Genomic DNA, 15941 nt, shown 5'->3' with positions numbered 1-15941 from the left:
ATGATTGGGTATTACACTGAATTAGCCACAGCCTTTTCTTCTGGCATCTGTTACAGTTGTAAACATTGCTTTCTTTAGTATTCTGTCTCTTTAAGGATTGTAATTCTTTGTGGTGTGAAAACAGATTCAGTTATCATAGATAGTAGGCTTATCTAGGGAGGGGGAGGTCCTTATAAAAGGAGTCTGGAGAGGCTTGGACAGCACACTTGAGAGAGCTGAGGCAAGCTACAAAGAGAACTGTCTGCCCTGAGACAGAAGGCTTGACAGACAGGTGAGTGAACCACACCAACTAGTCTCAAGGAGCCCAATGTCTCCTAAGAGAGTTCCAGGTCTTCAGAGCTATGAAATAGTTCTTTCCCAAGACATAAACTTAAAACTCAACTCTAAATACATTTGATTTTAAATAATCCAGTTTTTGAAATTGGGTGGTAGTTTTCATTCTAATTATGTTTGTTAAAATTTGTTAACTTCTGGTAAAATATAGAGATAGCGTCATTTATCTCTGAAGTCCAGAACTTACAAGGCAATGCTGGGCACTTTAGAGCTGACTGTGTGTACCAGGCTATCATGGAAGTTGGAAAGATCCTCCTGCCTCTGCCTCTGCCTCTGCCTCTGCCTCTGCCTCTGCCTCTGCCTCTGCCTCTGCCTCTGCCTCTGCCTCTGCCTCTGCCTCTGCCTCTGCCTCTGCCTCTGCCTCTGCCTCTTGAGGGCTGGGATCAAAAGCATTTGTTTTTATTTTAGTGTATTTTGTTTGTGACAATAACCACTATGTAGAAATGGACAAACAGGTTATATTTTATATTCTGTTCAAGTTCTTTCTGATGTGTTTGGCATTGTCTTTGTACAGCAAACAGGTAGAGCTCAAAAAATCTTTCATGGGTAAATTCTCTCCTCTGACTCTGGCACACAGAGACTGGGCTCAGGTCACTGGTTTTGCTCCTAACAATAATTTCATTTTTTTTTAATGAAATTGTGGTGTTAAGGAACTGTGTTTGCATTGGAATCATTCTGAGTAGACCAGGATGGTATTTGACTAGTTCTCTCATTTGCAATACGGTTAGAAGTTACAGCTACATATACCAGTTAAATTCAATCCTTTGTGGGTCTATAGTGATCAAGTTCAAACTTCTTGTTTTTCCTAATCAGGTTCTCAGGATCTCTTCCTTATGTCCTAATGATGCAATATGCTAAAAGGAAAGATGTAATTTTACATAAAATAAATTTTGTTTTCAAATCAGGTACCTTGGATACAAGGGCAAATTCCATGACTACCATGGCTGACAAAATGGACATGTCATTGGAAGACATCATTAAGCTGAACAAGATGCAGCAAGGACGTCGTGACAGGCCTGATTCCCGGGTGAAGCGAGGCACTGGGCCTAAGAGGTATCGGCCAGCTTTCACCCATGGTGGAAGGAACAGGCTGGCACCATACTGCAGACCAAAACAACTTCCAGACAAGTGGCAGCATGACCTATTCATTGGAGGCTTCAGGGGTCAAAACCACGTGGATACTGGTGGGAAGCTGTTCCTGTCAAATCTGCACTTCGGAGTGTCAGATGCTGATATTCAGCTACTCTTTGCTGAATTTGGAACGTTGAAAAAATCTGCTGTGCACTATGATCGCTGTGGACGAAGTTTAGGGACAGCACATGTGCACTTTGAAAGGAAAGCAGATGCCCTGAAGGCTATGAGAGAGTGCAATGGCACCCCTTTGGATGGCTGACCTATGAACATCTACCTTGTCACCTCACAGATTGATAGACAAGGAAGACCTGCACAAAACAGTGATAGGGGCGGCATGACAAGAAACCCTGGCTCTGGAGTATTAGGTGGTGGAGGCACCAAGAGATGGACACTTGGAGGCAACCAGGGAAGATGGAGAGGCACCAGCAGGAACTCAAAACTGCAGCAGCAGCAGCAGCAGCAGCAGCAGCAGCAGCAGCAGCAACAGCAGCAAGAAGAGCAGAAGCACCAGAAGCAGTAACAGCAAAAGCAGCAGCAACAGCAGCAGAAGCAGGGACAGAATCATCAGCACCAGCAGCACCAGAAGGAGCAGCAACAGCAACAGCATCAGAAGGAACTGCAGCAGCTATATGTAGAGGAGCTGGACGCCCAGCTGGATGCTTATCAGGAAATGATGGACACCAGCTAAACAAATGAGAAAAGCTGCACAAGAAAGGCAATACCAAACACATCAGAAAGAACTTGAACAGAATATAAAATATAACCAGTTTGTCCATTTCTACATAGTGGTTATTGTCACAAACAAAATACACTAAAATAAAAACAAATGCTTTTGATCCCAGCCCTCAAGAGGCAGAGGCAGAGGCAGAGGCAGAGGCAGGAGGATCTTTCCAACTTCCATGATAGCCTGGTACACACAGTCAGCTCTAAAGTGCCGAGCATTGCCTTGTAAGTTCTGGACTTCAGAGATAAATGACGCTATCTCTATATTTTACCAGAAGTTAACAAATTTTAACAAACAGAATTAGAATGAAAACGACCACCCAATTTCAAAAACTGGATTATTTAAAATCAAATGTATTTAGAGTTGAGTTTTAAGTTTATGCCTTAAGAAAGAAGTATTTCATAGCTCTGAAGACCTGGAACTCTCTTAGGAGACATTGGGCTCCTTGAGACTAGTTGGTTTGGTTCACTCACCTGTCTGTCAAGCCTTCTGTCTCAGGGCAGACAGAGCTCTTTGCAGCTTGCCTCAGCTCTCTCAAGTGTGCTGTCCAAGCCTCTCCAGACTCCTTTTATAAGGACCTCCCCCTCCCTAGATAAGCCTACTATCTATGATAACGGAATCTGTTTTCACACCACAAAGAATTACAATCCTTAAAGAGACAGAATACTAAAGAAAGCAATGTTTACAACTGTAACAGATGCCAGAAGAAAAGACTGTGGCTAATTCAGTGTAATACCCAATCATCAGACTAAATGTTTTATTTTAAAATGACTTCAGATCATCCCTCTTAACATGATTAAATCTCCAAAAAAAAAAAAAATTTTTTTTTCGAGATATCTGTCCTTGAAACTCTGTAGAGCAGAGATGTCCTCCAACTGAGAGATCTGCCTGCCTCCGCCTCCCAAGGGCTTCAATGAAAGCTTTTGACACCTAATCACCCAGTAAACCATTGCTGATCTCCTCCCAGTAGATAATAAAAACAAAAATAAAGAAAACAACAATTGAACAAGAGTCAAAGCCAACAAATGGTCACAATTGACAGGATTTAATGACTGCGACAGACAGGGTAACATAGAGGGTCCTTTAAAGGGGATTCACACAGACAGACAACTGTTAACTGTGTTTTTTCCTGGGCATCTAACCCAGGGCTGCACATGTGCCAAGCAAGTATTCTGCCACTGAGACACACTGAGAATACTGTCCCCTTGCCTTCTAGTTAATCTGGGTAAGGGTTTATCTATCTTGTTGATTTTCTCAAAGAACCAGCTCCTGGCTTGGTTGATTCTTTGAATAGTTCTTTTTGTTTCCACTTGGTTGATTTCAGCCCTGAGCTTAATTATTTCCTGCAGTCTACTCCTCTTGGGTGAACTTGCTTCCTTTAGTTCTAGAGCTTCTGGGTGTGCTGTGAGTCGGCTAGGGTATGTTCTCTCTAGTTTCTTTGTGGAGGCACTCAGGGCTATGAGTTTTCCTCTTAGGACTGTCTTCATTGTGTCCCATAAGTTTGGGTATGTTGTGGCTTCATTCTCATTAAACTCTAAAAAGCCTTTAATTTCTTTCTGATTTCATCCTTGACCAAGGAATCATTGAGTAGAGTGTTGTTCAGTTTCCACGTGAATGTTGGCTTTCTATTCTGTATGTTGTTATGGAAGATCAGCCTTAGTCCATGGTGATCAGATAGGATGCGTGGGATTACCTTTTCATTTCTGATTGTGTTCATTTGCATCCTGTCTCTGTGCCCTCAGGTTAGTCTGGCTAACACTATCTGTATTGTGTAGATTTTCTCAAAGAACCAGCTCCCAGTTTTGTGGATTCTTCATAGAGTTCTGTTGGTGTTGACTTGGTTGGTTTCTGCCCTGAGTTTGATTATTTCCTGCCTTCTCCTCCTCCTGGGTTTATTTGGTTCTTTTTGTTCTAGAGCTTTCAGGTGTGCTGTTAAGCTGCTACTGTATGCTCTCTCTGCTTTCTTTTGGGAGGCACACAGAGCTATGAGTTTTCCTCTTACCCTACTTTCATTATGTCCCATAAGTTTGGGGATGTTGTACCTGCATTCTCATTAAATTCTAAAATGTCTTTTATGTCTTCCTTTACCAAGTTATGATTGAGTTATCATAGAGCATTGTTCACCTTCCATGTGTATGTTTGCTTTCTGTGTTTTTGTTGCTATTGAAGAACAACCTTGTTCAGTAGTGATCTGATAGAAGCATGGGATTATTTCAATCTTCTTTCTTTTGAGTTCTGTGTTGTGGCCAAGTGTACGGTCAGTTCTGGAGAAGATACCATGAGGTGCCAGCGAGAAGGCATATTCCTTTGATTTCGCATGAAATGTTGTATAGATGTCTGTTAAATCAATTTGGTCCATAACTTCTGTTATTTTCACTGTGTGTCTCTGTTTAGTTTGTGTTTCCCTGATCTGTCCATTGATGAAAGTTGGGTGTTGAAGTCCCACACAACTATTGTTTGACTTGAAATGTGAGCTATTAGCTTCAGTAAAGTTGCTTTTATGAATGTGGGTCCCCTTGCATTTGGAGCATAGATGTTTTCAATATTGAGAGTCCTTCTTGGTAGATTTTTTAAATTGATGAATATGAAGTGTCTTTCCTGATATTTTTGATGACTTTTGACTAACAGTCAACTTTATCAGATATTAGAATGGCTACCCCAGCTTCATTCTTGGGACCATTTGCTTGGAAAACTGTTTTCCAGCCCTTTACTCAGAGGAAGTGTCTGGCACGGACATTTGTTTCCTATATGCTATAAAATGCTTAGCCCTGTAAGTATCCAGTCTGATAGTCTATGTCTCTGTATTGTGGAAATGAGGACATTGATGTTAAGAGATATTAAGGAATAGTGATTTGTGCTTCCTGTTATCTATCATTGATGTTAGTTTTATGTTTGTCTGGCGATCTTCTTTTGGGTTTGTTGGAAGAAGATTACTTTCTTGCTTTTTCTAGGGTGTAGTTTCCCTCCTTGTGTTGGCATTTTTTATGTATTAACCTTTGCAGGACTGGATTAGTATAAAGATACTGTGCAAATTTGATTTTGTCATGGAATATTTTTGTTTCTTCATCTATGCTCATTGAGAGTTTTTATGTGTCTATTAGTCTGTGCCAGCATTTATGTTCTCTTAGGATCTGAATGAGATCTAACCAAGACCTTCTAGCTTTCATAGTCTCTGGTGAGAAGTCTGGTGTAATTCTGATAGGTCTGATTACTTATCTCACTTGAATTTTTCCCTAACTGTTTTTGTTTTTTTTTTGTTTTGTTTTGTTTTTTGTTTTGATTTGTTTTATACATTTAGTGTTTTGATTATTATGTGACAGAAGGAATTTCTTTTCTGGTCCAAACTATTTGGAGTTCTGTAGGCCTTTTTTGTGTTCAGGGCAAATCTCTGTCATTAGGTTAGGGAAAATTTCCTCTATAGACCCAAAGAGACACAGAGAGACCCAAAATGTGTGAGAGTTACTCATTCTCCACAAAAATCAGTCATCAACGACGTCTAGAATAGACTTTATGACTCTAGAATACTTGTTTATTTCACACACAATTTTATTAGGGCAAAGGTGAAAATGCCTACTTCACCAAAGCAAAAACTACAATTTACCCACAAAATAACTCAGTACAAAACAAGTGTATTTCTGAATGTAAATAAAAGAAAGGAGAGAAAGAAAGAACTTTACATGGGGTTTTAAAACAGGAGAAAAGCAAAAGAAGCAAAGGAGGAATCCACCATTGTGTTCATGGTCCAGTAGCCAACCCTCAGTCTAGGCATCAGAGACCAGCCTCTGGGTCCCGTTGTTGTGCAGCTTTGCTCAGTTGTTTAGCTGGTGTCCATCATTTCCTGATAAGCATCCAGCTGGGCGTCCAGCTCCTCTACAGATAGCTGCTGCAGTTCCTTCTCCTTCTGCTGCTGCTGGTGCTGGTGATTCTGTCCCTGCTTCTGCTGCTGTTGCTGCTGCTTCTGCTGTTGCTGCTTCTGGTGCTTCTGCTCCTCTTGCTGCTGCTGCTGCTGCTGCTGCTGCTGCTGCTGCTGCTGCTGCTGCTGCAGTTTTGAGTTCCTGCTGGTGCCTCTCCCTCTTCCCTGGCTGCCTCCAAGTGTCCATCTCTTGTTGCCTCCACCACTTAATACTCCAGAGCCAGGGTTTCTTGTCATGCCGCCCTTATCACTGTTTAGTGCAGGTCTTCCTTGTCTATCAATCTGTGAGGTGACAAGGTGGATGTTCATAGGGCGGCCATCCAAAGGGGCGCCATTGTACTCTCTCATAGCCTTCAGGGCATCTGCTTTCCTTTCAAAGTGCACATGTGCTGTCCCTAAACTTCGTCCACAGCGATCATAGTGCACAGCAGATTTTTTCAACGTTCCAAATTCAGCAAAGAGTAGCTGAATATCAGCATCTGACACTCCGAAGTGCAGATTTGACAGGAACAGCTTCCCACCAGTATCCACGTGGTTTTGACCCCTGAAGCCTCCAATGAATAGGTCATGCTGCCACTTGTCTGGAAGTTGTTTTGGTCTGCAGTATGGTGCCAGCCTGTTCCTTCCATCATGGGTGAAAGCTGGCCGATACCTCTTAGGCCCAGTGCCTCGCTTCACCCGGGAATCAGGCCTGTCAAGACGTCCTTGCTGCATCTTGTTCAGCTTAAGGATGTCTTCCAATGACATGTCCATTTTGTCAGCCATGGTAGTCATGGAATTTGCCCTTGTATCCAAGGTACCTGATTTGAAAACAAAATTTATTTTATGTAAAATTACATCTTTCCTTTTAGCATATTGCATCATTAGGACATAAGGAAGAGATCCTGAGAACCTGAGTAGGAAAAACAAGAAGTTTGAACTTGATCACTATAGACCCACAAAGGATTGAATTTAACTGGTATATGTAGCTGTAACTTCTAACCGTATTGCAAATGAGAGAACTAGTCAAATACCATCCTGGTCTACTCAGAATGATTCCAATGCAAACACAGTTCCTTAACACCACAATTTCATTAAAAAAAAATGAAATTATTGTTAGGAGCAAAACCAGTGACCTGAGCCCAGTCTCTGTGTGCCAGAGTCAGAGGAGAGAATTTACCCATGAAAGATTTTTTGAGCTCTACCTGTCTGCTGTACAAAGACAATGCCAAACACATCAGAAAGAACTTGAACAGAATATAAAATATAACCTGTTTGTCCATTTCTACATAGTGGTTATTGTCACAAACAAAATACACTAAAATAAAAACAAATGCTTTTGATCCCAGCCCTCAAGAGGCAGAGGCAGAGGCAGAGGCAGAGGCAGAGGCAGAGGCAGAGGCAGAGGCAGAGGCAGAGGCAGGAGGATCTTTCCAACTTCCATGATAGCCTGGTACACACAGTCAGCTCTAAAGTGCCCAGCATTGCCTTGTAAGTTCTGGACTTCATAGATAAATGACACTATCTCTATATTTTACCAGAAGTTAACAAATTTTAACAAACATAATTAGAATGAAAACGACCACCCAATTTTAAAAACTGGATTATTTAAAATCAAATGTATTTAGAGTTGAGTTTTAAGTTTATGTCTTGGGAAAGAACTATTTCATAGCTCTGAAGACCTGGAACTCTCTTAGGAGACATTGGGCTCCTTGAGACTAGTTGGTGTGGTTCACTCACCTGTCTGTCAAGCCTTCTGCCTCAGGGCAGACGGTTCTCTTTGTAGCTTGCCTCAGCTCTCTCAAGTGTGCTGTCCAAGCCTCTCCAGACTCCTTTTATAAGGACCTCCCCCTCCCTGGATAAGCCTACTATCTATGATAATTGAATCTGTTTTCACACCACAAAGAATTACAATCCTTAAAGAGACAGAATACTAAAGAAAGCAATGTTTACAACTGTAACAGATGCCAGAAGAAAAGACTGTGGCTAATTCAGTGTAATACCCAATCATCAGACTAAATGTTTTATTTTAAAATGACTTCAGATCATCCTTCTTAACATGATTAAATCTCCAAAAAAAAAAAAAATTTTTTTTTCGAGATCTCTGTCCTTGAAACTCTGTAGAGCAGAGATGTCCTCCAATTGAGAGATCTGCCTGCCTCTGCCTTCCAAGGGCTTAAATGAAAGGTTTTGACACCTAATCACCCAGTAAACCATTTCTAATCTCCTCCCAGTAGATAATAAAAACAAAAATAAAGAAAACAACAATTGAACAAAAGTCAAAGCCAACAAATGGTCACAATTGACAGGATTTAATGACTGTGACAGACAGGGTAACATAGAGGGTCCTTTAAAGGGGATTCACACAGACAGACAACTGTTAACTGTGTTTTTTCCTGGGCATCTAACCCAGGGCTGCACATGTGCCAAGCAAGTATTCTGCCACTGAGACACACTGAGAATACTGTCCCCGTGCCTTCTAGTTAATCTGGGTAAGGGTTTATCTATCTTGTTGATTTTCTCAAAGAACCAGCTCCTGGCTTGGTTGATTCTTTGAATAGTTCTTTTTGTTTCCACTTGGTTGATTTCAGCCCTGAGCTTAATTATTTCCTGCAGTCTACTCCTCTTGGGTGAACTTGCTTCCTTTAGTTCTAGAGCTTCTGGGTGTGCTGTAAGTCTGCTAGGGTATGTTCTCTCTAGTTTCTTTGTGGAGGCACTCAGGGCTATGAGTTTTCCTCTTAGGACTGCCTTCATTGTGTCCCATAAGTTTGGGTATGTTGTGGCTTCATTCTCATTAAACTCTAAAAAGTCTTTAATTTCTTTCTGATTTCATCCTTGACCAAGGAATCATTGAGTAGAGTGTTGTTCAGTTTCCACGTGAATGTTGGCTTTCTATTCTGTATGTTGTTATGGAAGATCAGCCTTAGTCCATGGTGATCAGATAGGATGCGTGGGATTACCTTTTCATTTCTGATTGTGTTCATTTGCATCCTGTCTCTGTGCCCTCAGGTTAGTCTGGCTAACACTTTCTGTATCGTGTAGATTTTCTCAAAGAACCAGCTCCCAGTTTTGTGGATTCTTCATAGAGTTCTGTTTGTGTTGACTTGGTTGGTTTCAGCCCTGAGTTTGATTATTTCCTGCCTTCTCCTCCTCCTGGGTTTATTTGGTTCTTTTTGTTCTAGAGCTTTCAGGTGTGCTGTTAAGCTGCTACTGTATGCTCTCTCTGCTTTCTTTTGGGAGGCACACAGAGCTATGAGTTTTCCTCTTACCCTACTTTCATTATGTCCCATAAGTTTGGGGATGTTGTACCTGCATTCTCATTAAATTCTAAAATGTCTTTTATGTCTTCCTTTACCAAGTTATGATTGAGTTATCATAGAGCATTGTTCACCTTCCATGTGTATGTTTGCTTTCTGTGTTTTTGTTGCTATTGAAGAACAACCTTGTTCAGTAGTGATCTGATAGAAGCATGGGATTATTTCAATCTTCTTTCTTTTGAGTTCTGTGTTGTGGCCAAGTGTACGGTCAGTTCTGGAGAAGATACCATGAGGTGCCAGCGAGAAGGCATATTCCTTTGATTTCGCATGAAATGTTGTATAGATGTCTGTTAAATCAATTTGGTCCATAACTTCTGTTATTTTCACTGTGTGTCTCTGTTTAGTTTGTGTTTCCCTGATCTGTCCATTGATGAAAGTTGGGTGTTGAAGTCCCACACAACTATTGTTTGACTTGAAATGTGAGCTATTAGCTTCAGTAAAGTTGCTTTTATGAATGTGGGTCCCCTTGCATTTGGAGCATAGATGTTTTCAATATTGAGAGTCCTTCTTGGTAGATTTTTTAAATTGATGAATATGAAGTGTCTTTCCTGATATTTTTGATGACTTTTGACTAACAGTCAACTTTATCAGATATTAGAATGGCTACCCCAGCTTCATTCTTGGGACCATTTGCTTGGAAAACTGTTTTCCAGCCCTTTACTCAGAGGAAGTGTCTGGCACGGACATTTGTTTCCTATATGCTATAAAATGCTTAGCCCTGTAAGTATCCAGTCTGATAGTCTATGTCTCTGTATTGTGGAATTGAGGACATTGATGTTAAGAGATATTAAGGAATAGTGATTTGTGCTTCCTGTTATCTATCATTGATGTTAGTTTTATGTTTGTCTGGCGATCTTCTTTTGGGTTTGTTGGAAGAAGATTACTTTCTTGCTTTTTCTAGGGTGAAGTTTCCCTCCTTGTGTTGGCATTTTTTATGTATTAACCTTTGCAGGACTGGATTAGTAGAAAGATACTGTGCAAATTTGATTTTGTCATGGAATATTTTTGTTTCTTCATCTATGCTCATTGAGAGTTTTTATGTGTCTATTAGTCTGTGCCAGCATTTATGTTCTCTTAGGATCTGTATGAGATCTAACCAAGACCTTCTAGCTTTCATAGTCTCTGGTGAGAAGTCTGGTGTAATTCTGATAGGTCTGATTACTTATCTCACTTGAATTTTTCCCTAACTGTTTCTGTTTTTTTTTGTTGTTTTGTTTTGTTTTTTGTTTTGATTTGTTTTATACATTTAGTGTTTTGATTATTATGTGACAGAAGGAATTTCTTTTCTGGTCCAAACTATTTAGAGTTCTGTAGGCCTTTTTTGTGTTCAGGGCAAATCTCTGTCATTAGGTTAGGGAAAATTTCTTCTATAGACCCAAAGAGACACAGAGAGACCCAAAATGTGTGAGAGTTACTCATTCTCCACAAAAATCAGTCATCAACGACGTCTAGAATAGACTTTATGACTCTAGAATACTTGTTTATTTCACACACAATTTTATTAGGGCAAAGGTGAAAATGCCTACTTCACCAAAGCAAAAACTACAATTTATCCACAAAATAACTCAGTACAAAACAAGTGTATTTCTGAATGTAAATAAAAGAAAGAAGGAGAGAAAGAAAGAACTTTACATGGGGTTTTAAAACAGGAGAAAAGCAAAAGAAGCAAAGGAGGAATCCACCATTGTGTTCATGGTCCAGTAGCCAACCCTCAGTCTAGGCATCAGAGACCAGCCTCTGGGTCCCGTTGTTGGGCAGCTTTGCTCAGTTGTTTAGCTGGTGTCCATCATATCCTGATAATAATCCAGCTGGGCGTCCAGCTCCTCTACAGATAGCTGCTGCAGTTCCTTCTGCTGCTGTTGCTGCTGCTGCTCCTTCTGCTGCTGCTGGTGCTGGTGATTCTGTCCCTGCTTCTGCTGCTGTTGCTGCTGCTTCTGCTGTTGCTGCTTCTGGTGCTTCTGCTCCTCTTGCTGCTGCTGCTGCTGCTGCTGCTGCTGCAGTTTTGAGTTCCTGCTGGTGCCTCTCCCGCTTCCCTGGCTGCCTCCAAGTGTCCATCTCTTGGTGCCTCCACCACTTAATACTCCAGAGCCAGGGTTTCTTGTCATGCCACCCTTATCACTGTTTAGTGCAGGTCTTCCTTGTCTATCAATCTGTGAAGTGACAAGGTGGATGTTCATAGGGCGGCCATCCAAAGGGGCGCCATTGTACTCTCTCATAGCCTTCAGGGCATCTGCTTTCCTTTCAAAGTGCACATGTGCTGTCCCTAAACTTCGTCCACAGCGATCATAGTGCACAGCAGATTTTTTCAACGTTCCAAATTCAGCAAAGAGTAGCTGAATATCAGCATCTGACACTCCGAAGTGCAGATTTGACAGGAACAGCTTCCCACCAGTATCCACGTGGTTTTGACCCCTGAAGCCTCCAATGAATAGGTCATGCTGCCACTTGTCTGGAAGTTGTTTTGGTCTGCAGTATGGTGCCAGCCTGTTCCTTCCACCATGGGTGAAAGCTGGCCGATACCTCTTAGGCCCAGTGCCTCGCTTCACCCGGGAATCAGGCCTGTCACGACGTCCTTGCTGCATCTTGTTCAGCTTAATGATGTCTTCCAATGACATGTCCATTTTGTCAGCCATGGTAGTCATGGAATTTGCCCTTGTATCCAAGGTACCTGATTTGAAAACAAAATTTATTTTATGTAAAATTACATCTTTCCTTTTAGCATATTGCATCATTAGGACATAAGGAAGAGATCCTGAGAACCTGATTAGGAAAAACAAGAAGTTTGAACTTGATCACTATAGACCCACAAAGGAATGAATTTAACTGGTATATATAGCTGTAACTTCTAACCGTATTGCAAAAGAGAGAGCTAGTCAAATACCATCCTGGTCTACTCAGAATGATTCCAATGTAAACCCTGTTCCTTAACACCACAATTTCATTTAAAAAAAATGAAATTATTGTTAGGAGCAAAACCAGTGACCTGAGCCCAGTCTCTGTGTGCCAGAGTCAGAGGAGAGAATTTAACCGTGCAAGTTTTTTTGAGCTCTACCTGTCTGCTGTAGAAAGACAATACCAAACACATCAGAAAGAACTTGAACAAAATATAAAATATAACAAGTATGTCCTTTTCTACATAGTGGTTATTGTCACAAACAAAATACACTAAAATAAAAACAAATGCTTTTGATCCCAGCCCTCAAGAGGCAGAGGCAGAGGCAGAGGCAGGAGGATGTTTCCAACTTCCATGATAGCCTGGTACACACAGTCAGCTCTAAAGTGCCCAGCATTGCCTTGTAAGTTCTGGACTTCAGAGATAAATGACGCTATCTCTATATTTTACCAGAAGTTAACAAATTTTAACAAACAGAATTAGAATGAAAACGACCACCCAATTTCAAAAACTGGATTATTTAAAATCAAATGTATTTAGAGTTGAGTTTTAAGTTTATGTCTTGGGAAAGAACTATTTCATAGCTCTGAAGACCTGGAACTCTCTTAGGAGACATTGGGCTCCTTGAGACTAGTTGGTGTGGTTCACTCACCTGTCTGTCAAGCCTTCTGTCTCAGGGCAGACGGTTCTCTTTGTAGCTTGCCTCAGCTCTCTCAAGTGTGCTGTCCAAGCCTCTCCAGACTCCTTTTATAAGGACCTCCCCCTGCCTAGATAAGCCTACTATCTATGATAATTGAATCTGTTTTCACACCACAAAGAATTACAATCCTTAAAGAGACAGAATACTAAAGAAAGCAATGTTTACAACTGTAACAGATGCCAGAAGAAAAGACTGTGGCTAATTCAGTGTAATACCCAATCATCAGACTAAATGTTTTATTTTAAAATGACTTCAGATCATCCCTCTTAACATGATTAAATCTCCAAAAAAAAAAAAATTTTTTTTTCGAGATCTCTGTCCTTGAAACTCTGTAGAGCAGAGATGTCCTCCAATTGAGAGATCTGCCTGCCTCTGCCTTCCAAGGGCTTAAATGAAAGGTTTTGACACCTAATCACCCAGTAAACCATTTCTAATCTCCTCCCAGTAGATAATAAAAACAAAAATAAAGAAAACAACAATTGAACAAAAGTCAAAGCCAACAAATGGTCACAATTGACAGGATTTAATGACAGGGACAGACAGGGTAACATAGAGGGTCCTTTAAAGGGGATTCACACAGACAGACAACTGTTAACTGTGTTTTTTCCTGGGCATCTAACCCAGGGCTGCACATGTGCCAAGCAAGTATTCTGCCACTGAGACACACTGAGAATACTGTCCCCTTGCCTTCTAGTTAATCTGGGTAAGGGTTTATCTATCTTGTTGATTTTCTCAAAGAACCAGCTCCTGGCTTGGTTGATTCTTTGAATAGTTCTTTTTGTTTCCACTTGGTTGATTTCAGCCCTGAGCTTAATTATTTCCTGCAGTCTACTCCTCTTGGGTGAACTTGCTTCCTTTAGTTCTAGAGCTTCTGGGTGTGCTGTGAGTCGGCTAGGGTATGTTCTCTCTAGTTTCTTTGTGGAGGCACTCAGGGCTATGAGTTTTCCTCTTAGGACTGTCTTCATTGTGTCCCATAAGTTTGGGTATGTTGTGGCTTCATTCTCATTAAACTCTAAAAAGCCTTTAATTTCTTTCTGATTTCATCCTTGACCAAGGAATCATTGAGTAGAGTGTTGTTCAGTTTCCACGTGAATGTTGGCTTTCTATTCTGTATGTTGTTATGGAAGATCAGCCTTAGTCCATGGTGATCAGATAGGATGCGTGGGATTACCTTTTCATTTCTGATTGTGTTCATTTGCATCCTGTCTCTGTGCCCTCAGGTTAGTCTGGCTAACACTTTCTGTATCGTGTAGATTTTCTCAAAGAACCAGCTCCCAGTTTTGTGGATTCTTCATAGAGTTCTGTTTGTGTTGACTTGGTTGGTTTCAGCCCTGAGTTTGATTATTTCCTGCCTTCTCCTCCTCCTGGGTTTATTTGGTTCTTTTTGTTCTAGAGCTTTCAGGTGTGCTGTTAAGCTGCTACTGTATGCTCTCTCTGCTTTCTTTTGGGAGGCACACAGAGCTATGAGTTTTCCTCTTACCCTACTTTCATTATGTCCCATAAGTTTGGGGATGTTGTACCTGCATTCTCATTAAATTCTAAAATGTCTTTTATGTCTTCCTTTACCAAGTTATGATTGAGTTATCATAGAGCATTGTTCACCTTCCATGTGTATGTTTGCTTTCTGTGTTTTTGTTGCTATTGAAGAACAACCTTGTTCAGTAGTGATCTGATAGAAGCATGGGATTATTTCAATCTTCTTTCTTTTGAGTTCTGTGTTGTGGCCAAGTGTACGGTCAGTTCTGGAGAAGATACCATGAGGTGCCAGCGAGAAGGCATATTCCTTTGATTTCGCATGAAATGTTGTATAGATGTCTGTTAAATCAATTTGGTCCATAACTTCTGTTATTTTCACTGTGTGTCTCTGTTTAGTTTGTGTTTCCCTGATCTGTCCATTGATGAAAGTTGGGTGTTGAAGTCCCACACAACTATTGTTTGACTTGAAATGTGAGCTATTAGCTTCAGTAAAGTTGCTTTTATGAATGTGGGTCCCCTTGCATTTGGAGCATAGATGTTTTCAATATTGAGAGTCCTTCTTGGTAGATTTTTTAAATTGATGAATATGAAGTGTCTTTCCTGATATTTTTGATGACTTTTGACTAACAGTCAACTTTATCAGATATTAGAATGGCTACCCCAGCTTCATTCTTGGGACCATTTGCTTGGAAAACTGTTTTCCAGCCCTTTACTCAGAGGAAGTGTCTGGCACGGACATTTGTTTCCTATATGCTATAAAATGCTTAGCCCTGTAAGTATCCAGTCTGATAGTCTATGTCTCTGTATTGTGGAATTGAGGACATTGATGTTAAGAGATATTAAGGAATAGTGATTTGTGCTTCCTGTTATCTATCATTGATGTTAGTTTTATGTTTGTCTGGCTATCTTCTTTTGGGTTTGTTGGAAGAAGATTACTTTCTTGCTTTTTCTAGGGTGTAGTTTCCCTCCTTGTGTTGGCATTTTTTTATGTATTAAGTTTTGCAGGACTGGATTAGTAGAAAGATACTGTGCAAATTTGATTTTGTCATGGAATATTTTTGTTTCTTCATCTATGCTCATTGAGAGTTTTTATGTGTCTATTAGTCTGTGCCAGCATTTATGTTCTCTTAGGATCTGTATGAGATCTAACCAAGACCTTCTAGCTCTCATAGTCACTGGTGAGAAGTCTGGTGTAATTCTGATAGGTCTGATTACTTATCTCACTTGAATTTTTCCCTAACTGTTTCTGTTTTTTTTGTTTGTTTGTTTTGATTTGTTTTATACATTTAGTGTTTTGATTATTATGTGACAGAAGGAATTTCTTTTCTGGTCCAAACTATTTGGAGTTCTGTAGGCCTTTTTTGTGTTCAGGGCAAATCTCTGTCATTAGGTTAGGGAAAATTTCCTCTATAGACCCAAAGAGACACAGAGGGACCCAAAATGTGTGAGAGTTACTCATTCTCCACAAAAAT

The 15941-nt window shown here is 40.6% G+C and overlaps 1 protein-coding gene and 2 pseudogenes across 1 annotated transcript; 1 reads left to right on the top strand and 2 right to left on the bottom strand.

Annotated features, from left to right (window-relative positions):
- Nucleotides 1274–1918, top strand: Gm4310 (predicted gene 4310; annotated as a pseudogene).
- Gm4308 (predicted gene 4308) lies at nucleotides 6225–6869 on the bottom strand (annotated as a pseudogene).
- On the bottom strand, nucleotides 11151–12060 carry Gm4307 (predicted gene 4307). Its single transcript, NM_001166641.1, has one exon. The coding sequence runs from the start codon at nucleotides 12040–12042 to the stop codon at nucleotides 11173–11175; it is 870 nt and encodes a 289-aa protein (NP_001160113.1). The 5' UTR covers nucleotides 12043–12060; the 3' UTR covers nucleotides 11151–11172.
- Nucleotides 12061–15941: the final 3881 nt, after the last annotated feature.

The sequence above is a fragment of the Mus musculus genome, chromosome 10 (assembly GCF_000001635.26).
Source record: "Mus musculus strain C57BL/6J chromosome 10, GRCm38.p6 C57BL/6J".
Taxonomy (NCBI): domain Eukaryota; kingdom Metazoa; phylum Chordata; class Mammalia; order Rodentia; family Muridae; genus Mus; species Mus musculus.
This window is presented reverse-complemented; position numbering and strand designations above follow the sequence as displayed.